The 27,692-nt window shown below is 42.4% G+C and overlaps 1 protein-coding gene across 1 annotated transcript; it reads left to right on the forward strand.

Annotated features, from left to right (window-relative positions):
- Positions 1-262: 262 nt before the first annotated feature.
- C6H7orf31 (chromosome 6 C7orf31 homolog) lies at positions 263-25,877 on the forward strand. The gene is made up of 10 exons (XM_032906535.1): positions 263-739; positions 1,267-1,422; positions 5,415-5,591; positions 9,156-9,227; positions 11,093-11,122; positions 13,876-14,057; positions 14,367-14,455; positions 21,215-21,389; positions 21,668-21,759; positions 24,656-25,877. Exons 2-10 carry the CDS (start codon positions 1,289-1,291, stop codon positions 25,469-25,471), a joined length of 1,767 nt encoding a protein of 588 aa, XP_032762426.1. The 5' UTR covers positions 263-739; positions 1,267-1,288; the 3' UTR covers positions 25,472-25,877.
- Positions 25,878-27,692: the final 1,815 nt, after the last annotated feature.

Consider the following 27,692-nt stretch of genomic DNA (forward strand, 5'->3'; position numbering starts at 1 on the left):
CCTTGAGAAAGCATGCTCACTCTAGGACAACTGTGTAGACCAGATAGATAGTATAGGGATGAAAGGATTGCCAAACTGGCACCACCAGAGGGCGCCTGGGGTCAGCCTGTAGCAGGGCGTGAGGTAAGACAGGGTGGGGGCGGGGCCTGGGGCTGAGTTGGTGCCCATTGGAGGCCTTGGGGCGAGGAGGGACCTGGGAAGGAGGGAGGCCCAGGGACGAAGAAGGACAGGCGTGTGGGCGGGGCCTAGAGCGGGGGCGGAGCGCAGGGGTGGGGTCGAGTCTGTAGCTGAGAGGCACCCGGAGGTGCTGGAGTTTATAGGTGCTAGGACTCCAGTGCCCGCGATGGGGCTGATGGGGAAAAGCGGCGGTTCCACCTTCCCGCTAGCCACAAAGCCCTCTTGCTTCACTTCCGGCCTCTCTTCCAATTCTAGTGGCCTGGGGTCCTCTGAAGGGCTCACCGCCGCTCATCGGCCTGCGCTCCGACCAGCCACGCGGGCGCCCCACCCTCAGGATGTGTTACCTAGTGCGTGGTCACCGCCGCCGTCACAGGCAGCCTCTACCCCACCCCGGCCTACCTGCAGCCTTTCGGCCTTCCTGCCCCGCACCTGCCCGCACGCTCCCGGGGCCCGCAGGTGCGGAAGACCACGAAATTCCACGCCCCGCGGAGAGGAGAACCACCAGCTCCCTAGACAAGAAAGGGAGGCGCAGTCAGGCAGCGCTCCCGGACAGATGTGGCAGGTGCGTGCGACCCCTGGCTGCAGGGAGCCTCTGACACGAGTCCTCCGAAGGGCGGGCTTCTCTCCAGCGCTCTGGGGAACCCAGTGTCCCCCCAGTGTGGCCAGAGGTGCTGAACCACCCAGTTTAAACTGCCTTTAGAGGAAGGGCTCCTGACCTGTTAATGACGAGTGTCCGTCGTACCCCCCCCCCCCGTCCCCGGCTTAGAAAGGCCACCACAGTATAAGTTACCTGAAGACATGAATTGTAGTAGGGGGTTCGATGCTTGTTTCACAGTGTGTTCATCTTCCACTTCGCAGGTTTGCTTCAGTTTATTTCCACAGAAGTTAACGTCACTTTATTACAGGTTTGACAGAATCCACAGACCCTCACAGCCAGTAAGACAGTAAGTCCCTGCTTTTTGTGCGTCGATGAGATGGAAGAATTTTGGCAGCAGAAAATGTTTCCTGTCAGACCTAAGGCAGAGTCACTGTTATACTAACCAAGACAAGACCAAACGTTCATTTTTTTTTTTTTTTTAATCTATCCAGATTGCCTTTTTAGGCGAGAAAAATGGAGGTTATTCACGGCAGACCCTACTGTTGCAGGGAGCTTGAAGGAGCTGACATTCTGTCAAACAACTTTTACTCTAATGGACTGCACACCCCTTATGAAACAACTATTCGACCAACCGCTTCAGAAGACAGGTAACACAAAAATTAGAGAAATTCAGAAGAAAGATTTCATCACATTAGTGACTTTATTCTATAGCATACACATCTCTATAGCTCTCCCATTTATCACATGAAAGGGAAGGCAAACTACTACATGGTTAATCTGTTAAAACAGGAAAAGTACTGCATACTATAAAAAGGCAGACATATTCTTCCACTGCATGAGAGGTGGGGGGGGGGAGAAAGGAGAGTTGCTAGGGACTGAACCCTGACCTTGTGCCTGCCAGGCAAACAGTGCCACCAAGTTACATCTCCAACCCTGTTCTAGAACCTAGAATGGCCCCTTCCTTCACTCGGAGATTGTTTTAAATAGATTATGGTGGTATACACTAATAGCCTGTCTACCAAAACCTTCTGCCCAGAAAGAATCCCAGAATTGGTTGCAAACACGATGCTGTGTGAGCCCTGCATCATTTTGTTGTAGCTCTTTCCCTCCTCATGACAGCCATGAGAACAGTGGGAACTGTTATCCTCCTTCACCTATGACATATGTAGGGTTAAGACAAATACTTTGTCAGCTCCCCCCACCCCCATGACTTACTTGAATCACTTTTAGAGGAAGAATAACTGTCTGTTTCTAAGTACCTTGTGTAGTTGTGTTCTTGTCCTGTGTTTTTCTAATTTCACATAGCCAAGTCCCCAATAATTCTTTATAGAAGGGGATAGGTGATAGATGCCTTATCTGGAAAAGTGCTGACCACACAAACCTGGGGATGTGAGTTTCATCCCCAGTACCTACATAAAAAGCATGTGAAGGCAGTGTGAGCCCATCACCCCAGTGTTGGGGAGGCAGAGGTAGGAGCAGCCCTGGAATCCCTGGGGCTCACTAACTAGCTAGTCAGTAAAATCAGTAAATGCCAAGTTCAGTGAGAGACCCGCTCTCCAAAAATGGAGAGCAATTGAAGAAGGAATTTAACGTCAACTTCTGGCTTTACACATCTGGATAGAAATACATACACAAACTTTTTTATTAGGGAATTAGACAGAAAGCTACCTTGCCTCAGTTTAAACACTTTCAAAGTAGGGCTAGAAAGATAGTTCGGCTGTGAGAGCACTTGCCATTCTTCCAAAGGACCTGAGTTTGGTTCTCAAGACCTAAGTTTGGCTCCCATCTCCTACATTAACATGGTAGTTTGCAACCACCAGTAACTCCGGTTCCTGAAGATGCAATGGCCTCTCCTGGCCTCCTAGGGCACCTGCACACATATGTGTACCATACATGCAGTCAGGCATGTACACACTCAGAAGACAAAAACCTTCCACAGTGGTACACTGCTTCCACACAGGTAATCCCTTCCACCTTGGACTGTCCCTGGTTATTGATCATTTTCTTTGCGATGTTTCTAAGAAGACTTTTCTTTCTTGTAACGTCTATCTGCTTGTTTTGGCTCTTCTGTCTGAAACATATGAAATAACAAGTAACCATCCCCAGGCCTGGAGCTCTTCAAGGGTCTCCCTAAGGGTCTGAACCCCAACACTGGTTCTCCAAGACACTCCTCTTACATTTAGTCTCTCGCCATCCTGGTCAGGTTTCATGGATCCGTTTCAATTTATAAACCTGCTCTTTGCAAAAGTTTTTTTTTCAGGGCTGGAAAGATGGCTGAGCTTTACGAACATTTGCTACTCTTACAGAGGACCCGGTTCATCGCTGGCTCACACTCCAGTCGTATGGAGTCTGATGCCCTCTTCCAATGTCTGTGAGCACCAGGCACACATGTGGTGCACATACATGCGGTGCACATACACGCAGGCAAAATATTCTTATTAATAACAAATATGTATACAGATGTTTGACATCATCTGTGCTTTTGAAAACAGAAACATTTGAGAAAATTAAGTGACCATAAGATCAGTTATCCATAGAGTGGGAGAGGCCATTTAAAGCAGTGTCTGAGAACAACGATCCTGGCTTCTCACAGGCAAGCCTTGCTTTCCCTGTTATTTCGAGTGAGGGCTTTCCTGTTGTAGTCTCCAGACAGAACGCCAGGATGACCATGTGCTCCTAAACCCTTCCTCTCAATTCCTTCATTGGGAGGCGCCAGGCAGCTTAGAGAAGATACTTTCCTTCAGCCTTCTGGATGTTCTGGAAAGTTTCATTAGGATAACAGCAGCATCTCCACATTGTCCTACCTGAGGCTTGCTTCCAAACAAGTTCTGGGTCAATGGCTCTCAACAGAAACCACAGGGTACTCACCAAAGCAAAACAAAACAGCAGAGAACAGAAAGCCCCTGCATGCCAGGGAATCACTCTCCTTGGTGGTAATGAGAAATCAAAGTCCCCGTGTATGTTAGTGTTCAGAAACTCGGTTTCTAAGCATAGACAAAGGCACGCCCTTAAAAAGTGTGACAGATTTTGAGTTAATTTGGCAATTTTAATGGTTACATACAATCACACCAGCCCAGTTTGTCCTTTACGTAATGGGCAAAGCAGTCGGAGTACATTAATTCACCTATGGATAATCCCAGCAGCTTATCCCTATAATTTGAGCACTTTGGAAGCTAAGGCAGTACCATTGAATAAGAACTGTTGTCATGAGTTCAAGGCCAGCCTGGGCTTCCAAGTAAGACTTTGCCTCAAAAAAAAAAAAAAAAAATCACTTGAGAAGCTTTGTGAAAATATACATTCCCAGGCTTAACCTTCATGTATTCTAGAACGCAGAAGAGGGGCACAAGAACCTGAGGAAGACTGAGTGAACTGTAAACAGTAAGAGAGTCAGAAATAGGGTTCTGGCTTACCCAACGATCAAAGAACGATCTAATCTTACACTTCACTTCAATTATCTTATCCACTTGTGTGCTTTAGAGCACTTGCAGTGGGCAGTATTTTATCTCAGTTGTTCTCCTCTGAGAATGTTAATAGGCAACATACCCTTTTGTAATTTTTTTTCTGTTGAAAATTTAGAGACAAGGAACAGTTCGGTGGCAGAGCTCTCGCTCCCAGGCATGAAGCTCTAGTTCAAGTCCCAACATATACTCACACCAAGTATCTAAAATAAAAGGAAATATACCGGGCATGGTGGTTCACTCCTGTCAATCCCAGCATCCAGCCCCGACACAGAGAAAGACTGCAGGGGCCGGCAATAGGGGGGTCACAGTTGATTTAGGCATTACCTCTTATTTAATTTTATTTTAATGTTTTTTTTTCAACTTTCCATTGTCACTGTGTTCCAGTACACATGATTGATTAACATTTCCTTCTGGCTTGTCTTCTGGGACAATGCAATTTACTGGGGTCAGATATTGAGAAATTGACTCATTTATGATTCAAGTGTAACTTTACAAACTTAAAAATTAAAGCCTACCTTATCATTAATCACAAGTGTTTAATATTTTCCCTTGTCATGACCCCTAAACCATATGTGTTGATCATCGTCAGAGCTGGGGAAAGGGGAAAGGTTTGACAGCTAGCTCTTTGCCAGGTCCCCAGAGGAACTGTCACCAAACTTTCCTAGACTGATTAGTGTAGAGCCTAGGACATGTTCTCTGTAACGAGCCAGACAAAACAGTTCATGCTTTACAGTTTTACCATAGATGCTCAGTTCTCCTGTTGCAGGATGAAGGCAGCCACAGACTAGTCATACATAAATGAAATGCAGGACTCCAGTAAGATACTATTTTCAAAACAGTTAGTAGGCCCATGGGCCACAGCTTAGTAATTGTTTACCTAGCAATTCCATTCAGTTCTATTTGTAAGCTAGTTCTGAGGGTTAATGATCCATTACACTTAGAGGTTACTGTATGTGGGTATGTGTGTGGGTGTGGGTGCTCTAAGCGCTTACTATGCTGACATAGAGACAGAACTACCTGGCAGCTCATGCCTCTCCAAGCTCCACTTCTATATCTCTGACTGCTCCCCTACACTCTCGTAGTGCAGCCCACAAGGCTCAGAAGCCATCAGGAGACCTAAAACCCTAAAGAAGCAAAAGGGATTCTCAGTGCAGTCAAGAGTCTGTCCTGTCTCACAGGTATCAGGAGTTGAGGCAGGCACTGCCACAATGCAGGCTTCGGTGGGGTGCCGACCGGGAATATGGTGGCATGCTTCCTGTTTCCCTTCCCGAAGAACACAGGCCAAAATGTGAGCCTCCTCGCCTCATGAGCAAAGGACATCAGCATTATGGATTTGGTGGAGAGATCTGGCCCAAGTAAGTGAACTTTCCAGCATTCACACTCACATAAGATCTGCACTGACCATTTCTCACCTTCACTGTTGGCTCTTTGTCAACATGTCTGCTCCTCTTATTGCTTATAGAAAGACACAAATAGAAAAGCAAATTCTGTGCTTCCCAATTGTGAAGTCAGCAGAAAGTCTGTAGGATTCGTTTTAAGTTGCTGTCCATTTGAGATATTGAAGTATTGTAATTAAAATTTTTAACTAATTCCCCACGTAGTAAAACCAAATGAGGGCTGAGAGGTGGCTCAGCTGTTAATGAGCACAGGCTGCTCTTCCAGAGAACATGGGTTTGGTTCCTAGTACCCAACCCCATGACAGCTAACTCTAGTTCTGGGAGATCTGCCCCCCCACACACACATAGTTACAATAACATATGATACAAAGATACTCATGTAAGCACACACAGCCATACACATAGAACAAAAATTTAAATTAAATGAGATAAAGGGTAGGAGGAGGAGATTAGGTTACAAATGTTTGTGCTTGAGCAAAAGCTAGCCCAGTTTGTACGGACGTTTGGTTTGAGACTTGGCTTTCCAGTTCTTTCGTCAGTCTTTACTACAATATTTGAAGCTATGGGACACTATTTACATATTTTTCGTATGTGTCTGGGGTGGGTTCATGGAGGTCAGAGTACAACATTGAAAGTTGGTTCTCTGCTTCTGCTATGTAGGTTCTAGGCATTAGTCGGGCTTGGCAGTAGGCATCCTTACCCACTGAACTCACTGACCCGGTCATATTTTTAAGTAATAGACTGAAGTCATTCCTTCAGCAAGGGAATTGAAAACACAAAACTGAAGGACTCTGAGGCTGGTGATGCAGGTATACAATCCAAACTGACTAAGAGGCTGAGGCAGGAGGATCAGGGCAACTCGGTAAAAAAGACCCTGTCTAAAAATGAAACATAAAAGAAAACAAATCAGGAAATAGCTCAATGTTCCATGGTGAAGAACTTGCCTAACATGCACAGGGCCCTAGGTTTAAAACAATAAAGCATGAGCAGCAAATTAAATTAGATACCACAGTGTTTGCTGAAGGTTATTGTATTTACCCAGAACGGACTCCATAAAACGGTGACACAGTGCCCACCTTCTTTCCTGCCTTATCTAACACTCCCAGTTGCCTGGCTTACTAACAGTCTAGGTAGCTAGTTTCTTGTTATCCTAAGCATGTGAAAGACATAAATTAGGAAAGATAAGCCACAGCTAGAAAATGAAATGTTAATACATGGCCACGTGCAGTCAGTGACCTTCTCTAAGCATCGACAAATCAAAAACAAGACCCCACAGAGAGCAAACGGGAAGATTCAGGCAGGTCACAGACAATAAGGATCTCAAGTTCGAACACTTGTTGGATAGACATTATAGACGGCTGCCACTCTTCCCTGGAGCCTCTGAGGCGTTGCAGATCTGTAGAGCAGAGATCTGGTCCCATGTTTGTTTGATGCTAAAGTCCCAAGTGCGTCCACCCGTTCGATTTATTGATTGACCCATTTATTATCTACTCCATAACTTGAACATAGCAAGCACTGTCTTAGCTACTGGGTTACAACTCTTTGAGGAACACACAGCCATGGTCCCAACATCTGAATGTTAAAGAGGCACAACATTCTAAAAGAATTAGAGGAATTCACACAGAACGCCAGTGTGTTTAAAAAAAATAGGGAGAGCCAAAAAGATGAGTGTTAAATATTCAGAAATCCAGTTTGAAAGGAGGAGGTTCGTTGTTCTGATTGGACATGGCCTTAAGACCCTGAGGAGGGAGTACTACTCCCCTTAGAAACATCAGTCTTCCCTGACCCAGACAAGGTATCTGTTTTTCTCATGCTCCTTGATGTCAAAGCCGTTGTTTTAGCATACTTCTCTTGAAAATATCTCTTCAGACATTCTTTATCTTGTAGCATACTGCAGAAACTGTAGAAATGATTTATCTTCTCCCCAACAAAAACTCTTCTCTTATGGTATTTTGCTTTCTCTCTAAAGAGAGCCTTTTATACAAAGTATTTCCCAGGTTTCTGATAGCCAAGCCTGAATTAGTTCATAAAAATATTGCCTTTGAGCCCACAGGTCATCTTTCCTGGGTGGGAAGGATATTTCAGTTGGGTTCTCTGCTTCCACAGCCACTACTTGTGGGGATGTGTGCTGGTTATTTTTTGTCAACTACATAGACTAGTTCCCCCTGTGAATTAAGGAACTGTTTCTATCCAATTGGCCTGTGAGCATTTTCTTCACTGATGATTGATGTGGAAGGGCCTAGCCAATGGCAGTATCTTCTAGGTACGTTGTCCTGGGTTGTATAAGAGCCTGGAGAAGCAAGCCAGCCAGCAGCACTCCTCTTCTGTGGGCTCTGCTTCACTTCCTCCCTTTAGGCTCTTGCTTGAATCCCTACCCTGGCTTCTTTTAATGATGGACTAACTAACCTTTAAGATGTAATAAACCCCTTTTCCCCCAACTGGTTTTGGTCAGTGTTTATCACAGCAGCAGACAGCAAACTAACACAGGGTAGGCTCCTTCTTCCTTGATAACTCTGTTGATGAGAAGCAGATGCCTGCTCCTTAGGGATATGTCATGGCGACAGTATTTGAAGCAAGGCGATAGAAAAAGCAAGACTTAAGGAAAGGTTAGCTATCAGCAGAGTGATTCTGTCATGCCATGGGAGCCATCATTGCTCTTCCAAGTCTTCTGACATGACTATCTGTAAGTAAAACTCTTTAAAGGGATTTTGAACAATACTCACTTCACGCTTCAGAAATTCTAAGTGAACCCAGACATCTCCCAATTCATCCGTTCACAGAAAGAATAAAATCAACATAATGAAAATATGTGGTCTTGTTTTCACTTTCATAAATGCTTTTATTTATGTTTAATCAAGTAGCAAATTTCTGAGTTCTCCATAAGTAGATTCTTCACTAAATTACTGTCAAATGATTAAAAAGTATTAAATAGACCCATAGTACCATGTGAACTAAAGGATTTGTGAACTTTTTCTTGGTGGTCTTTAACAGTAATGATGGGGTACCTAAAAGTTAATGTGACTACATGAAGAAAAAGTTAAAATGTGTAAAAGATAAATTCAAAATTTATCACCAGACAAGAACAAGGAAGGAAGGAAGGAAGGAAGGAAGGAAGGAAGGAAGGAAGGAAAGAAGAAAAGCATATGTCATCAATAGGAGCCAACCAAGAGAGGAAACTTGTGTGTAATTTATGCCAGACTCTAACTTAATGTCTACCAAGAAGGCATTTGGAGCCAAGCGCTTCTTTGTCCCACAGATTGTAAGATGCTTAGCTTCCCTGCTCTTCACCTGTAAACGACCCTTAGCTGTAACAAGTGGGCTAAAGCCACCGCTTCAGGCCCCAGTGCTGTCCCATCCTGTTTACTGAAAACTGACCTTACAACTACCTAAAGTGCTACCTTGTATACATTCTATATAGAAGCTCTATATAGTCATGGCTGTCTTCACCTTCTCGTCCTTTACTGGCTCATGGGTGTGCCGTATTTTTGTAAACATACATTGTTTACTGTGTTGTCTTTTCAGAAAGCTCCCTATTGAACAGTATTACTATTTGACACAGAATAAGAAGAGTGACCTGTATGGAAACGACTCTTTGTAAGTCCTGGGCAGGGGCTGCTTTATGTGAGGTCACAGAGTATTAAGTGGAAATGAATTATGTGAGAAATTCAAAAGCCCTTTTATAGAAATAAACCTCTCCTTCATATTAACGACCACTAGCACCAGAAATCAGCACCAAGCAAATGGAACAGGCAATCCAAACAGACTATATGTGGTCTTTACACAAGCCTGTGGAAACGAAGGACTAACGGAGAGCAGGAGGGCAGGGTGGGTCACCTCAGACCTCGCCCCTGCCTTTCTCCTCAGTCCAGTGAGAATCACATGCTTTTAAAGAGTCACCAAACATGCCAAGAGTCCTCAACACAATTTGAATTTGAGTGTATGATGAGAGGGGTTATTATGATCACCTGATTTTAGATACGGGATACTTGCTATCTGACCTGCAATTTAAAGTGCTTTCTCCATCATATTAAATTGCTTACATGAATGGTTTCTTGTGTATACTTAAAAACAACTACATTGTTCTTAACTAAAAATAAAATGCCATCTCCTTAATGGAGCCCAGTTCCACGTACAGTGAACGTAACAGCAATTGCAGAGACACTGAATAACAGGGAACCCTTAATATTTGTTGCAAGAAGCTAATGCAATATAGGACTGAGCCACTAGATGGAGCCAAAATTTGTGTTTGCCCAAGCTCTACCCATTTGAGTTTCATTAACAAAAGAACTCAAACTTGGCAGAGTTTAAAAAAAAAAAAGTGTCTCTGAACATCTGTTAAATTTTTAATTTTAAAAAACATTTCATCTAATTTTTAACCAAGTCCATTTTAGTCATGAATTATAGCAAAATTTGTCATGTAAGAACAATGTTAGACGCCAACTCATGTTTTATTTATATAAAGTCAGTGTAGCAACACTAAATCCTTTGGATTCACACACTCGTCACTTCTGCCCCCATGCTTCTGCTTCAGGAACATAGATGGAAGACAGAAAATTATTGCTTTTTTCAGTTCATACCCACAGAATACAAGTACAGATTAAAAGCATCATGGCTCAAGCGAATCATGCGTTTATAATGCACTATAATAGGATAATACAGTTATATGGTTGACTGCTTTCTTGTGAATATATCCAGCATGGAGGATATCTAAAACAATTAACAGTGTATTCAAATTTTTGATTTATTTTATTGCAAAACAGTAACATTCTCATTATTTTCTGCACCTGAAGCCTCTCAGTTTTATGAGCACAGGCCGAAAGTGTCACTGTCAGTGTTTAGCGCTCTCTTCCTGGGCTTGTTTCCAGCTCTTGTGGTGTTATCTCTCGGCCTGTGGGTTCAGAGTAGTAAGTACACCACATTGGAACGAACTGGGTCACAAACCCAGGCCTCTGGGAACTTGGCTGGTTTTGTTCCCTTCCCTCTGGTGATTGTGCAATCTCTGTCTACTCTCATGAGAGACCGGCAGCCACGGGCCAAGGGACAAAGCGTAAGCAGTAGTTATGTATCCTCCCACCAGGCCGCACGGGTCGCTTTAGGATACACCGTTGCATCACACGTGATGTCAGTCAGGCTCTCAGGACTGCCTGGCTACTGCCTGCTTATGACTGCAGAGGTAATAACAGGAACCCTAGCCCCTGAAGTGTCCCTGCAAATAAAACATGCAGAAGGTTTGGTGACCAGGGTCAGGCTGGAATCAATGGGAAAACTGACCAATAGACAACTAAGATATGGAAATACCAATGCCTGTGTCTTACCATTGTGCAAGGCAATAAAAAGTTGCCCACATGTCAGCATGGTTTAAACACAGAATAACCTTCATATTCTTAACATTTTAATAGGAATACAAGTGTTTAAAAGCTCCAACTTAAATTAGGACTTTTCTCTTGTTTTTATTCAAGGTTACCCAAACCACCTAATTCAACAGTAGGGTGAGTATATACTTTATATTTTCCTCCCCACTATAATAAAAAATGATAGCACCACTTATGAGTTAGATGGGTCTGAGTGCAGATGGGACTTGTCTCGAAAGCTGCATTTGAAGTGCTGGAGAACAGTCTGGTGAGGTCCAAGGCAATGATGTTCTTATTTCTCTTCCCTTGTACCCAGTCAGTCTTTCTGAATGCAATTTTATTTTAGCACACTTTTAGGCTTATCTACGATTAGAAGTTTATTTGTGTACCCCTGCTGTCCCTCCTGGGAGCCTCTTAGCATCCACGCCGCATGCTTCTCATAGCAGATGAACCAGCAATGCTGCCCTGTAGTTAATGAGCCCACGATGCAGATTTGATCAGCTGTGTACGCTGTCCTTGTCTGTTCCAGAATCGCACCTAGAGCACCATATTGCATTTAGGGCAGGTGTCCTTGGGGGCCTCTTGGCTGGGACAGCTCCTTAGACTTGTTTTGATAGTCTCAACAGTTTTGAGGGTTATAGTATACTTATAGAATGACTCCAAATGGAATTTGACTGGTTTTTTTTCTAATGGTAAGATGGGTGCTGTGTTTTGGGGAGGAAGACCATACTTGACTTATTGCTGATGTGACCCTTGGGTGCTAGACTCGGGGATGCTCACGGGCTTCCTGACTGTGGCTACTCTTTTTGTCCTTCCTTCCCCGTGTGCTCTTGAGAGAGTTGATGTATGAAGATGGTATCTGGAATTCTGCACTAGCTTCCAAGAGCAAAGCATTGGTATGAACTGCTTAGAGCTGGGATGTAGCTAAGAGGGTGGGACCCTTGCCTAGTGTGCCCCAGGCCCTGGTGTGAGTCCTGGCATATGCCTATAAGCCCAGCATTCTGGAAGAAAAGGCAGAAGATCATGAGGCCAGGGTCATCCCCAGGTATATAGTGAGTTTGAGGTCAGCCTGGGCTGTGTTAGTTTCTGTCAAAAAATTTTTTCTTTCTGGTGTTCTGCATGGGAATTTTACATACTCTTATATAAAAATTAGGGTTGTTTTTTAAAAATAATAACCTATTTCAAACTTGTGGGTGTTTGTTTAGGTTTAGGGGCTCAGGAAGGAATCCAGTGCCAGTTCCCTTTGTGTCTTACACTGGCCGTAAGCTGTCTTTGAATCAGTCCCTGTATTATGTTAACGTTTCCCACAGTGCAGTGGGTTCTGAACAGGGTACTACATTTATCACTTACTCCCTTTCTGGCGTGATGAGATACTTCTGGGCCATCTCGTTCATTTCCTGCCCACTCCGGGGACCTTGAGATACAGAGCTCTTTTTGTTAGAGACTGGCATAAGGAACTGTATTCGAGCAGTAGGTGCTCCTGGCCACCGAGTTCTCCTACACCTATTGGAAGTTTTAACATGTTGAAACTGTGTTCCAGATAAAGCAAAGAGCTAGCTACTCAAAAAGCTGTCAGAATCCAGGTCAAGGTTGGGGAAGCAAGGTATTAAAAACAGCTTTTGATGAATTTTTGTTTGAGTGTTTTAAAACTCTTCACAAAGAAGGGAGTGAGAAAGGAAAGGCCCTTCTGTTGGGTTCCATTTCTTGGGTTGGTCTTTCTTGAGTCTGATTTCTAAGAGGCAGATCAGAAGCACAGCATTACAGTGTAGGCAGGATTGGTCCCTTTAAAGAGTGGTGAGGGGAATCCTGGCTGGCCCAGGGCCTGCTGGGGTACAGATGTGTCCTCTCAGTTCTGACCCCATGGCATTCTCAGTGCACACCTCCCTGTGTCCAAGTTCGACTTTCTTTTAACCAAATAGCCCTCAAATTAGGAGCCCACCCCACTTCAGTATGACCCCTCTCTTACCCAATTACATGCACACTGACCCTATTTCCAAATTAGTTTATAATAGAAGGCTTTGGGGTAGCATTTCAACACACAGATTTTTGAGAAGGAACAATTCAGCCTATAATACAGGTCTTGTTTTCTTGAATTCTAATTATAAACAACCATTCTCTATTCTGTGGCGCTTGCCATCTCAAATTTCTCTCGTTCTTACGGCTCCTGTACTTCCCCTTAGTCTGGGCCAGTTCTCCTAGCAATAGCACACTTAGATCCCGCTGCCTCTCAAACATTTTATTCCACAGTGTTGTTTTCTTAGGTTTAATTTCACAAGAGAGAGAGAGAGAGAGAGAGAGAGAGAGAGAGAGAGAGAGACAGAGAGAGAGAGACAGAGACAGAGAGAGAGAGAGAGACAGAGAGAGAGAGACAGAGAGAGAGAGAGAGAGAGAGAGAGTGTGTGTGTGTGTGTGTGTGTGTGTGTGAGTGTTATTAATTGCTCAAAGGAACAAGTGGCCTGGGTTGGAATTCCTGTCCAAGACATTGGATTACTAGGTCAGATACTCAAAATGGTTCTGTAATAATAAATTACACAGATCTCCTTAAAACATGAAATGGCAGTTAAAAGCAACAAAAAACAATCTATCTTCCTACAAACTATAAAATTAATACATTGTCTATTTTATAATAGCCATTTAGGAAAACTACTCACTAATAATAATTATGGTATTATTTTCAAATTAAATTAGTTTTGATTTATCTAGAAAAATTAGGATTTCCTTGTTTTGGTAATTTCTAAAGAATGCTATCTCTATGAGTATAGGAAAAGTGGTCTGGGCCATCTCCACAGCGATTAGAACAGCATGTACCACAGCCAAGGAGCCCAGTAAATATTTGATGGGTTTTTTTATTGTATTTCTTTGTCTGTTTTTATTTACTCAATGAATCTTAGAGAAATCTGCTCATCATATCCAATTGAACATCCCTATCATACGCACATAAGCCGTGGCGCCATGTTTCCGGCCTTTACATCACCTAAGGACCTCTACACCGGTGTTAAAGCTCGCACCCAGCAGCCTTTTCCTCCTACATTGCCAACCAAGACCTATGATTCAACGATTCTCAAGACAAGAGGTAAAATGTGACGAAATCAAAACTGTATGACTTCCTATCATTGGCAAGAATTCAGTAGTAAAAGAGGCAAGGAGATCAGCGGATGTAGTGACCTCACACCAGTAGGTTAGGAAAGATGCCCAGCTTACCTGCAGTCAGCTGAGGGCCCCAGACTACATCAGCCTCTGCAGACACTCATGACCGCACTGCAAGCTCAGCCTCTGTGGTAGAAACAGGATCTCTCTTCCTGGTCTTATGCACCCGTAGGTCTGGTTAACTAAAAGACCGTGCAGATCTCTTCAGAATAGCTGCTTTTGTTTCCATTTTCAGGGAACCCTTACAGATATGAACTACTTGATCTTCCCTCGGATTCAAAGAAAAAGGCATTGACTTGGCCAGGTCAGAGTGTATATTATGATGTAAGTACCTTTGCAAATGTGTGTTTAAGGGGAAATTAATATAGTTTTACCTAATACATTTATAAAATACACAAGATAGTGCTGGGGAGATACTCAGTGGGTAAAGTATTTGCTGTGTACATGTGAAGACCTGAGCTCTGATCTCCAGTACCTACATAAAAAGCTGAGATGCCGGGTGAGCTTAGCCAGCCAGTCTAGCTGAGTCAGTAGAGACTGTTTAAGGATTAGAATATGGAGAATGATAGAGAAGGTCCAGTGTTAACCTATGGCATGTACACACCCCTTAACAAGCACATGCCCACCCTACCCCACCCACGTACCTGTGTTACACAATGCATGCATCAGACACATAAAAGTTCACATGGGGGACCGATTATTTTATATCTAGATGAAAAATGTGCCATTTTAGCTTTCACATTTTCTTACTTTATTAATGATTTCATATACTTGTGATAGTTGTGGGACATCTCAGGTCATAAGCCAAAAACGGTTATGTGTGTGTCCTTCCTTCAAACTGCACTTGGGACGGACTGCATTCCCACCCTCTGTATTCTCTAACTCCACCCTTGGGATTCATCATAAATTAAGTACTTCAAGTGGTTCCACCTATGATAGAAGAAATGGAAGGTTTGCTTTAGAACGATTCATCAGCTATCTTCATTCCAGTCATTAGTAATGCCTTTTATCACAGTCTAAGCGGAAACATAGTGTGTTAAATTGCTGCACACAATCATTTAAATCTTACAGTACGTTTCTAAGATTCCTATCGCCAAGCTTGTTTTCTAGATGGGGACACAGACTCAAGGTTTGTGACTATGCAGTGATTACAGAGTTCAGGTTTGTGAGGCTTGTCTCTGCCCTTCACCCCTGTACCAGAACTCCACATGGATAAAACGGGGGCATTTTCCAGTGTGAGGGAATATATCTGGGCATTTTCCAGCACGAGGGAATGTATCTGGGCATTTTCCAGCATGAGGGAATATATCTGGGCGTTTTCCAGTGTGAGGGAATATATCTGGGCGTTTTCCAGTGTGAGGGAATATATCTGGGCATTTTCCAGTGTGAGGGAATATATCTGGGCATGTGAAAACAACAATAGCCAGCACTTATTGGCCAAGTGGTTTCTAAGAGGCAGAGCCAGGTTCACCCAATGGCAGCTCCCTACACTGAGACTTTGTGAGCTAGGAAAGCAGCTCACTGTTGATACTGTAAGGTTGGAAACACCTGACCTCTACTGAAAAACTCCTGTGGCAGGCAACATGTGGACACTGCAGTAACATACAGTTGTCTATACCATAAACAACTCCCATTTGTGATTTGAAGTATGTCTGAATCCTTGACACAACCATTTTAACTGGACCTCACTTTTTATAACCCTTAAAAATTAGTTGTTTAAAAATAAGCTATTATTTTAAAATAAAAACATCACAGGACCTCTGATTCTTTCAGGCACAAACCTATTCTGTAAGTGACGTAAATGTGAGAGCTATCCTGGTGAGCACCCCACTACTTCATGTTCTAATAGTCCCTGCTGTGTGCTCTCTTCCTGTCACTCCCCTTTGGTTATGAAGGCCAGTGACATAGAGGGTCTGGAAGGCCTCTGCTAGCCTTACTTCTCCCCTCAGCTGCTCTTTCCTCAGTAGATTCCTGCCCTGAGAAACCCTCTTCCACAGCCTTTCTGCCTGTCCAAAATTTTCTCATTTTCTGGGGCTCAGCGCCACAAATTGTTTCTATTGAAACATAGTTGGGATCCAAGTCATGAGTCCCTTGTTCTGGTTAATAGCTGTCCTTAGTTGGTATCTCCTGTCTCAGTGATATGGGAGACATATTGTTTCTTTTCGAGCTTTGATTAACTATGATTTCAGGAAAGCACAAAACGTTTGGGAATAATATAAAAACTGGGATGTGCTGGGTAAGCTACTGCTTTAGTCCAGCTGGGGTTCTCTCTGCTGAGCCCGACTATACTCTATAGCCAATAAGTTTCCACACTGGCTCTACAGCTCACCAACTACAGCTCCTTTGAGAACGGGGAATATCGTATTTTTCCCTTCCACAGTGTCTGGGGGGTGTTGTTAGGTATTTGCTTGTTATAACAGGATTCCATGTAGCCCAGACTGGTATTGTACTCTGCCTGTAGTCAAGAATGAACTGGAACATGATCCTCCCGCATGCCTCCCACGTACTAGGACCCCAGGCATGTGCCGCTGCACTGGTTTCTGCAGTGCTGGAGATGGAACCCAGGGCACTATTCATGCCAGGCACTCACACTACCAACCGAACTACAGCCCAGACTCTCCCATATTTGCTTTATACAACTACTTCCCACTGGTTTTACTCTTTCTCATGTCTCTCATGTTTAATTTCTTTTGTGGTCTGTTCTAATTATTTTTAACTTTTTGATCATTTTTCAAACCATCCCTAACCTTAAAAAATTTTGCCTTTCACTAGGTGGGTGTACATCCTGGTTCATCTTCTTTTATTTTTGGTTTTGTGTATATGAGTGCTTGCTTATGTATGCAGTGTTAGGTCTGGTGCCTATGGAGGTCAGAAAAATGCACTGTACCCTGGAACTGCAGTACAGATGGCTGTGAGCCCCTTGTGGGCTCTGGGAACCAAACCCGGTCCTCTGCAAGAGCTGCTGGTAATCACAACCTTCACTTTCTGTGAACTCTGAGAGTACCCTGAACTTTTCCTCTCCCATTTCCCTCCTCTTGCTACTCGAATGGGAGAGTTTATAGAAACCACTGATTTTTGGTTTTTCAAGACAAGGTTTCTCTGTGTAGCTCTGCTGTCCTAAAACTCACTCTGTAGACCAGGCTGGCCTCATACTCACAGAGATCCACCTGCCTCTGCTTCCTAAGTGCCAAGATTAAAAAAGGTGCTCACCCAAGCAGTGTTGGTATATACATAAAATATACATATATACATACATATACATATACAAATACACACACACACACACACACACACACACACACACACACACACACGGAGTCAGAGAACAACTACTCCTGGTGTCGTTCTCTCCTTTCAAGAGTTCTGAAATGAAACTCAGGCTGTTAGGCTTCATGGCAAGCATTTCTACCTACTAAACCACCTCACTGCCCTGCGGCTTAGTTCTAACAGAATCCTTTGAATGCTGTCTTGTCCGCATCCCCTCTGACATATGTGTGAAGCTCATACTATGAGGATCACTGAGCTCCAGACCCTCATTCCCACCCACAGCCCACAGTACTGTGTTTGATCTGACCCCCTGTTCCCCACAGTCACTGCTCAGTCCTCGCTGTTCTAACCAGATCTTCTCTGTATTTGATTATTCTGTGCTATGTGGATTAGCCTAAATCCCTTTCTCCCTTTTATTTGTCAAGAACAGAGAGCACTTAGTGTTGGGTTTGTGATATAAAGTCTCTTTAAAGTGAAATGTACTTTGTAACCATCTTTTGAGTAAAATGACATAGGATCCCAGAAGGAGGCACCATATAATTTCCTAACTTTGAGCTTAATTTGAACAATTTTCAGAGCCTCTCCAAGCCTATTTATTAATTTAATGTTCACTGCAAAATGGCTTTCCTTCAACCCAAGCATGTGTACAGAACCTTGGCTTCCATTGAAAGAGAGCTGGCTTATTTCACCATATGAAAGCAGGAATAACCTCCTTTCTCTTTCCTGTTGATGCTCACCAACCTCCAGAGCCTCACTGCTGGGACAGCTGTCACTCCAGTACAGCACCTGGCTATAAAAAAATTAGAGTGAGCTCCCAAGCAAACCTTTTAAACTCCCTCTCCATGCTGCTTCCCACCCACACATCCCACATCCCCCTTATCCCCTACCCCACCCCCACTCAGTCCCAGCCACATGGAGGGCATTCAGAAAATGAAACCCCTCATTCTTGCTGATCCTCAATGCTCTTCCATACCCCTGAACACTCTCTTCCCTCTGGTCCTCTCTTCCAGTGTCCTAACTAGACACAGAGAAATCTGCCACTTTATTTGTTCTCGTTTGTGTCTTTTTTCATTCCATAGGGAAATGATTGAAGTTCACAATCATAACTTATTAGTGTGATTCACTGTAATTAAGTGAAGTAGGATCCAATAGAAAACTGGTGTCTGACAATGCTAAGGTCCTTGTAGAGGGGGCATCTGTCTGCAATAGGCTTTCTCTTAATCCCCTTTTCAGCCCAAATAAGCACCAACATGCAAAATTAAAGCACAACCAAAAGAAAATGTTGTAAAATTTCACTTACAATGTCACCATTATATGACTTACTAATGTTTTAATGGAGGTTGACAGTTTTGGTGCCTAGTATAGAGCCCTCAGAACTTTGCACATAATTCTATATTTAGTACTGACTCAATAAGTGTTTATTAAAGATTATTGAGCTGTGGATGGGGAGATAGCTAAGAGGGTAAGAGCAATTTGCTGCACAAACATGAGGACCTGAGTTCACATCCCAACACTCAGGTAAAAAGCCAGCTGTAGTCCGTGCAAACCGCAAGCTGTGCAGAGAGGGGCAGAGAGGGGCAGAGAGGGGTTTGCTAAGGCTCTAGCTGCTGCTCTAGTTCCAAGCTCAGTGAGAGACCCAGTCTCAAGGGTAACATATAGAAACACACACGCACACACACACACACACACACACACACACACACAACACTAAGATATATATTTCATGGGCTCTGCAGAAAACATATCATCCTTCTTATAAACTGGAGTATCTGCACAGTCCTGAGCTGGACATACCCCTCCCCAGTGAACCCCTGTCATGATTGCTGTCAACTCCCCTCTCACTAGCCCCTAAGGAAAGCATCATCGTAACAACACCCCACTCATAATGTTTCCTGATGGTCAACTCCTTGCCAGAACACTCACATTTCCTATTTAATTTATTGTGTCCTAGACTACATTCCAGTGGGTGATTATTAATTCAACCAGGATAAAGTCCATTAGCCTAGCCTCTTAGGACAATGTTTGAAGAAGGTCCATGGTTTGGGGGTGTTTTGTTTTGTTTTCAAATAAGCTAGCTCTAGAGATAATGCAAAAGATACAGAAAGAAAGAGGGCTTAGTGCTCTTGTCGAGGAGCCTGGTTTGTTTCCCAGCATCCACAACTTCCTGTAACTCCAGTCCCAAGTGACCCAACACCTTCTTCTGGCTTTTGTGGGTTCCTGCACACAGGTGGTATACATAAACTCACACAAGCGTGTGTGTGTGTGTGTGTGTGTGTGTGTGTGTGTGTGTGTGTGTGTGTGTGTGTGGTACACAAATGAAATTTATTACATAATTCTTTTTAAAGGGGATCCTTTCTTTACCCCTGAGTAAGCAAGCGATAGATTGATTAACAGCATATAGAGGTAGTTACTTAATATTTCCTGACGCAAACTCAAGTGCCTTATGTAAACGAGTTCTATACCTAAGATGAGAGTTACTTTAACATTACAAGAATGCTAGCAACGATCTCACCCTAGGCTCAGAACTTTCCATAGCCCTTCCTGTGGCTGTGCTCATCCCTGGAGAGCTTGGACTTCATGGAGTAAGGAGGCTGTGTCTGTGTGCAACACGTGTTCCTGTCTCCCACCCCACACCAGTCTAGAGTCTCTTCTTTGTGTCCATCCTTAAGGGTTATCAGTATACAGTATACCCCCAACCAGTATACAGCTCTAGGCTCACAGGGTAACCGGAGGTGGCTAGTGTCCAGAATGGGGATGCTGAGAACGAGCAGGCAGAAGAGAGCACTAGGAGGACCTGAGGCTAAGTGCAGCACCTGGCCCTTCCTGAACTGCCATGTCTTGGTGCAAAACTTGTAACAGACTAAGAAGTCTGAATTTAGAACTGTTCTCTGGATTGTTAAATGTCATGTCAAAGTAGATAATAGTTTGTTGATTTTGGCTAACTGTTTAGACATATGGAAGGTTTCTATTTATAGTTTAGCCCTTATGCCCTGCAAACATGAAAGGCGGGCTTGGATTTTAGACAACAAATGACACCATATCCCATACTGCGCACCTCCAGCCTACCTCTGCTGCTGCAGCTTTTGTCCCCATCTCTCCGCCTAGTTGTTGTGGTGGGGCATAACATGACCTTTCTCACCTGTTCCTGGCCTCACTTCTCAATTCAACTAGAATCAGTCTCTTTCTTCAGTAAACTTCCAAGTAGTTTTGTCCAACCTTCTTAAAAACCGCTGTGGGTAGTCAGCTGCATTCCCCCTGCATGACTGTACTTGCCAGTGTACTCCTGGAACGTTTGCTTCCGATGATCATTCTCATCTGCCACAGGTCTGTACATCCAGGCCCCAGCTAAACAGCCACAAAATGCATCTAGCCATGTGACATGCACAACTCTTTAGAAAATACTAAGTAAAAATACTGCTGTACATAAAGAATGACCATTATAATTGAATTTGAGTGAGTTAAGGCTTCATCAGCTGTAGCCAACATCATGCAGTTTCCTTTCAGGGACAGAAGACAAAGCAGCAGCCATTTTTGGCTAAAACCAGCCAGCAGTACACAGAACCCTCAGGACGGCTAATGAAACTGTACTAGCAATAAACTATCCAGGGACAAACTCCAACCTAGGTTCTCAGAGACTTTTAGAAGAGATGTTAGCATCTCTGTGATAAAATGTGGTTATAGTTACAGCCACCAGGCCTGGCTTGAACATTGTAATTAATGAAGAAAATGACCTCAACTGCTGCTTGCTGGGACAGTGAAGCAGTCCTTACTCAGGTAGATACACTCGTAACAGCAATCTTTATGTTCCTATTCTAGTTTCCTAAATGTGTTGAGAAAAACAAGCCAGTATTCTACCCCAAGCCTCCTAAAACCTTTGCTCCTAACTCATCTGTGACTCCGTGGGATACTATGACCTCTGCAAAGGATGCCAATATACAGAGAAATCTTGAGCGTTCTAACTGGCTCTCTTCATACACTCATGATTTTACAGGTATGAGTTCACAGCAGTACAAATAATGAAAACAGAAGGGGAACACTCCGCAAATGCTATCTGCCGCAAGCTTCTGTTTCCTGACGTTCTTCCATGCTCTCATCAAATCAGTGGGAGAGCTCAGTTTCTTAAGTGGGTGACTGGGAGGTAGGGCTGGCTTACATTTTATTGGTTCTAATTTATACGATAAAGTGGGCAGGTTTTCCTATTTACAGAGTAATTTAATTATCATTTTTCACTTATCTCTACCAAAATAATAAGACAATGTTTCCATTAAGGTCTAGGTCCTATGAACCCCCTTGAGCTGGATGATTACCATGAGAAGGAGCTAGCAGAACTAACTGGACAGATAGGATTTGACCCACAGCCTGTAAGTAATTGCAGTCAACTCTCAGTTATTTGGGGGAGAATATCCAGGTATCGTCTCCTTGCTCTTCCCATGTTTTGTGTCTTGTGCATTGGTGGCCACCTAAGCAAAAGGACAACTTAGTGGGTTTTCAAAGATAATTGAATTTACTGGAACTGATTCAGATATCCTTGTCACTATTTGGAAAAAGAAAACTTTTTCACAGTATTATTCGTTAAACATATTTTCTATCATGCTACTGTTGATAAAATAATTCACAAAAGAATTTGCTTACAACTTAGCTAGTGACTTCATGATTTCTTTTCAATTCTGGATCTCTGCAAACTTGTGTATCTTACCATTACCATTACTTTTGAAAAAATGACTGACTTCTTCCTAATAATCACAATAATTGAGAGTTGGCTGAATTACAATCAAAAGCCAATTAAGTTTTTTGCCTATATCAATAGACAATTGATTATATAAATGGCTTGAAAGAAATTATCAAGCCCTGTAATAAACTATTTAATCTGTTAGACCAATTATATAAAGAATGTGAAATGACCTAATATTCATGTGTTGGTTTACTGAAAGCCTAAATTATATTCTCTATAAATATAAATTTTGAAAACGTAATTTTCAAAGCTATAAATTGTGGAAATATATATAACTATAAGCATACAAAATATGGATAATTTTAAGATCACAACAAGCACTTTAATGTTATATTAGCTTCAGCATTGTTAAGCGGATTCCAAATCAAAAACCTGGATTGGGTCCAGAAACTGCCCTTGATCAATCACCAAGGGCCTTTTGATTGTTTTGATTCTGTACTTGCAATGGGGCACTCTCTGTTGGATTAGTTATATGCTTCGACACTGATGTGTGCTCAATATGCATGCCTAAGTTCAGGAGAGCATGTGTTAGTGAAGATAAAAATCCCTGTGAAGCTTTTTAAAGCATGAAATGCAAGTCCTGAACTAGAGATGTTCAGTTGGTAGTGTGCTACCTTAGCAGGCATGACATCCTGGTTTGATTGCTCAGCACTTCGTAAACCAGGCATGGTGGGCACAGCTATGATTCCTGCACTTGAAACTTGGAAGTAATTGGTTCAAGAGTTAAAGGTCATCCTTAGCTGCATATCAAGTTCAAAGCCAGCCTGTGATATATCATAAAAAAAGGAAGTACTAAAAGCTCTTGCTTACACAGCTGATACTATTACAGTCTGATATCCTATTTTTTTTTAATGACAAATTAGTGAAACATGTCAGGAAGCTGGGGTCTTTGCCTCATATTCACCAAAGCTTGATTAGCTAAAGGTTATAACAATTACTGATCAGTATGGAGATTTCTCCAATGAATCACTCAGAAGGATCATTCTCCAGGACGATCCTCCAAAGTCCCTTATTCTTTAAGTCTGTGCTACTGTTGCTATGTTATCACTGCTCATTTTTCCCCAAACATGGGGTGTCATGTAGCCTAGGCTAGCCTCAGACTTTCTGTGTAGCCAAGGATGACTTTGAACTCCCAATCCTGTCTCAATTTCCCTAGTGCTTGGGTTACAGGCTTCTGCCATAAATTATGCCCAGTTAAATGAAGCACTGCCAACTGAACCCAAGCTTCTTAGTAAATAATATCCTGACGAATAAACTACATCCCTACCCACCCCAAGACACACACTCATAATTATTACCTTCCCTGATGTGGACATATGTATACTTCTTTTTGATGTTTTATTTAGCATATTATTATAAACATTTTCAAACATGCAGAAATAATTTTCATTTAAGACCTGTCTACTCACCAGCTAGATTCTGCTATCAATGCTTATTCAGTCTTTTGCATAATTACTCCCTCTAACCACCCATCAATAATTTTATTATTTTTACACATTTTAAACTATAGAGCTTAGTATATACTTTATCCCTTAAGATTTGACATGCATACCATTTACCAGAGTTAGAATTTTGGCTTTCTGTCCTTCATTCATTGTGAAGTATGCCTTCATTAAAACTGTACAAATTTTAAATGTGCATCTGTCAAAACAAAAGCATACAGCTTTTCATTCAAGCCTCTGCCACAAAATAGAACACATGCCACCTCTTCCTTCTTCCCCTGCAGACATAGCTCCAGCAATGATATCCTGAATGTGCTTCCTATCTTTGGAGTTTCCAAGTTTGACTGAATCCACGCTTTTAAAACATCCCAAAAGCTCAGACAGGGCAGTGGGTATACCTTGGTGGCATTCAACATGTGCGAGGCCCTGTGCTCAGTCCCAAAAACTAGTAAACAGACACAGACTCAGCATAGTGCTTCTCCAAGCATTTAGCATGGCACCAGCCTTAGCTGCACCCAAAACATTTGTTAAAATGCACGCTCTTTCGTTGGGAAGAGAGCTCACAGTGCAGGAGTTTGTTCCCTCCCAAAATAAGGGATCTCAGACCCCACTGTAGACTTCACAAGTCCTGGTCTTGGAACTAAAGTTAGGAACTCCACTTTCTGCCACCTCTGAGGTGATTGTGATTCAGCTGAGGCCTATGATGATTTAAATAACTGCATAAGATGGATAGTCAACACAATCATGGTTTCATAAGGTTTTGTCCAGTGAGTCCCTTTGTATCTTTGAAATTTTGAGAGCTAAGAATTTCCACACTTGAAGAAAAACTTGTCTTTAGCCAAATAAAACCTATATATTTTCCATTTTACCTAAAGCCAGTAAAAGAGAAGTATGTATTTATTTGGGCCCAACTTCAATGTCTTCAAATAAATACAGAAGTATCTTAGTGTGTGCACTTCCCTCACTTCTCCTGTTTACTAAGATAGTGAAAATGAGTATGAGATTAGCCTGCTGGTAGCTACATCGTTATAATATTACATTTATTAATTAGTTTATTTTCCCCCTTTTATTCCACTGGTACAGCAAGAAAAATTCCATCCTTCCTTAAAACCTCCTAGACCTTTGGATGGTAGAATTGCCCGACTTATTCAGAACCAACGACCTCTGGAGGCTACGGTGCAAATACCACCTTCCTGTCCAGACTGTACCCCAAGAGTTTTGTGTGCTTTTCATACATTCATACCCAGTTCTGCAGAAATGATGGCAATGAATGATCACCTCCTGTCTGGACTAACCCATAAAAGCCAGAATATTGAAGACAAGATTAAGGAAGAACAACGCTTGTTGTCTACCTATCCACTCCCATCGAGTTATGAATCAAAAGGCATGGGTAGTCTTTTTGACCTACACTCCCTTCCAAAGATCACAGACACCAAAAAGTCAGATGATTTGTATTGGAGGCAGCTGGACGTGAAGCCCCTACCCATAGCCCGCTCTAAGTCAAACCATTACTTGGATTATGAACCACATAAGTCCACCTACCGTGACCCATATGCTATGTGTCTAAACCCTGTTCGCCTCAGTAAGTCTAATATTCTACAAAACAAAACAGATATGGCTGATCTCACTTTTGACAACTATTTAAGAAAACCAGAGTTTTTGGGCACAGACATAGAAAGCAGTGATGAAACAAAACCTCTCTTGAATTGGATTCCTAGAGCTGGCGTGCCCAAGCATAATACCAACTTTCGAGATTTTAAGAACTCATTCTCAAGGTCCATGGCACATAAACGTTTGCATAACTCCATTCAAGAAGAACAAAAAGACCTCAGAGATAAATTGCAGTGTGGGATGAGACATCAGTTTTATGGCCACAATAGCCATTATTTCTATAATTGAGATATTCCCTTGAAACCCAGCCTCTTGCAAGAAAATAAAATATGTCATAGAGTGCCCTGCATTTGGCTGGATTCTGTTTCTGTATTAAGCCATAATAACATTAATAAGGTTGTGTTTTCAAGAATTTAAGTTAGAATCTGGTCAGGGGGACCAAAATAATGTCCTGACTTCTCAAAACACTTAAGTTTGTCAACAAAATATCAAAGCCAGAAAAAGTAGTGTTTAATGTCATCTTCAAATTACACTCTGAAGAAGTTTCCCAAAATCATGAAAATCAATGTGTAGACAAAATTCACATCATCATTTTGTGAGAAATGAAAAAGTTGAAAAAAATCATTCAAATATTGAAGATTTGACAGACAGCTATAGAATGTATCATGCTTTAATAAAATTAGTGTGTCAAGAATCTCTTTCTGTAAATGTTTTCACAAAATAATGGGCAAAAAGGTAAAATTAATATCTGTGAGTTCAAAGCTAGCCTGGTCTACATAATTGAGTTCTAGGAGAACCCCAGTCTCAAAAAACCAACAAAATGGAATGGTGTAGAATCCAAAGCCTCAGAGCCTCAGTTCACTGAGCGTAGAGTGGCTCTCCAAGCTATACACCTTCAATAAAAGTATGTCGACAAGTCAATGGGAAAGATGAACCCTGAAGGTTCTGTGTGTGCACATTACATTATAGGATATATGTGTTTGCTTCCCTTTAGCCTTCTAATACCAAACAGCTATTTTATATGGATAAAATTATTTTGTGACGATACAATTTATTAGATTTGCAATTTTGGCAAGAAAATGTGTGGCTTGATGCTAGTCATTCCAGATCCCAACACTTTCATCTTTGAAGTGTTTGCCTAATGTGTAGTTAACTTCCATATGCAAGCCAGCACATCAGTACATCAAGAGATATATATTTAAAAGTTCTTTCGTGCTCTGTGTGTTTGTGTGCCCATCACAGCCCCAGTGGAGGGATCAGAGAGCAACCTTAATGAGTCTTCTTCCACTGTGGGTTCCAGGGATCCAGCTCAGGTCATCACGCTTACACGGCAAGTGGTTTTACTCACTGAGGCTTCTTACTGGCCCAAGAAATACATTATAAAAATAATTTACCATGACAAACTTACTAGCATGAAAAAGTTAGGAGTTGAGATAAGCTGAGTTGCTTAGAAGAGGCTGAGATGAGACCAAGTATGTGAGTGAAAACAGATCAGCCAAACTACGTGAAAGGAGGTCAGCTAAGCTTCCCAGAAGAGAGCCTACATGAGCCTCCAGCATGACAAGCTACTTCAAAATGTACCGCGAGTCCCCAGCTTTTGTGAACTGTCATCTGAGCTAAGGCGGGCTGGGATGCACCTGTTTGAGTCATTTCTATTCCTGTCCATAACCGTCACCTATAATCCTATAAGTAATGCCAGTAAAACTTACTGGCTCACGTGCATACACAAAATAACATTACATGTTTTGAATTTTTTTTGTATAACCAACATGTACCTTCCTGAAGCCCATTCTGAGCTAAAATTATGAATTATAGGTAGGTATAAAGGAAAGCAAAAAATTCCATATTGAAATACTTAAACTGTATGTAATATAATCAATCACATGACAACTCCTGAATCATAGTCTTTATAGACTACAGCTGGAGTGTAACTCAGTGGTAGAGTCCTTCACTAGCATGCCTGGGTTTGATCTGGAACACCACACCTTATAATATAGGTTCTGGGAGAGAGCCCAGCAGGGAAAAGCACTTATTCTCCAACCATAAGGACCCACATAAGGCAGCTAGGATTCCAACCATGCTTGTAAGGAGCCCTTGGTGCTGGAAGAAAAAGAACAATCACTAGGGCTTGCTAGGTTTCTGCCCACCTGAAAAACCCTAGCTTCACATCCAAGGAAAGATCTTGCATCCAAGGCATAAAGTAGAGAGTGATAGAGGGGAGCATTTCGGCATGCACACATGCGTGTAACAGACATTAGAAATTTGGGGCTGACAGATGACTCAGTGGGTAGAGGCACTTACATGCAGTCTGATGACAGTGGCATTCATGCACTTGCACTTAACACAATTTTTTTTGTAAAGTAAATATCTTTTTAAAAAGCCATTTGGATATCCAAGGTAGTGGGCAATACAGTGGACATATTAATTTAATCCTTTAGTCATAGAACATGCCACAGGACAGAACTTCTAAAGAACAAGTATTTAAAAGACACAACTCCACAGTATAGGA

Source organism: Rattus rattus, chromosome 6, assembly GCF_011064425.1.
Source record: "Rattus rattus isolate New Zealand chromosome 6, Rrattus_CSIRO_v1, whole genome shotgun sequence".
Lineage (NCBI taxonomy): Eukaryota > Metazoa > Chordata > Mammalia > Rodentia > Muridae > Rattus > Rattus rattus.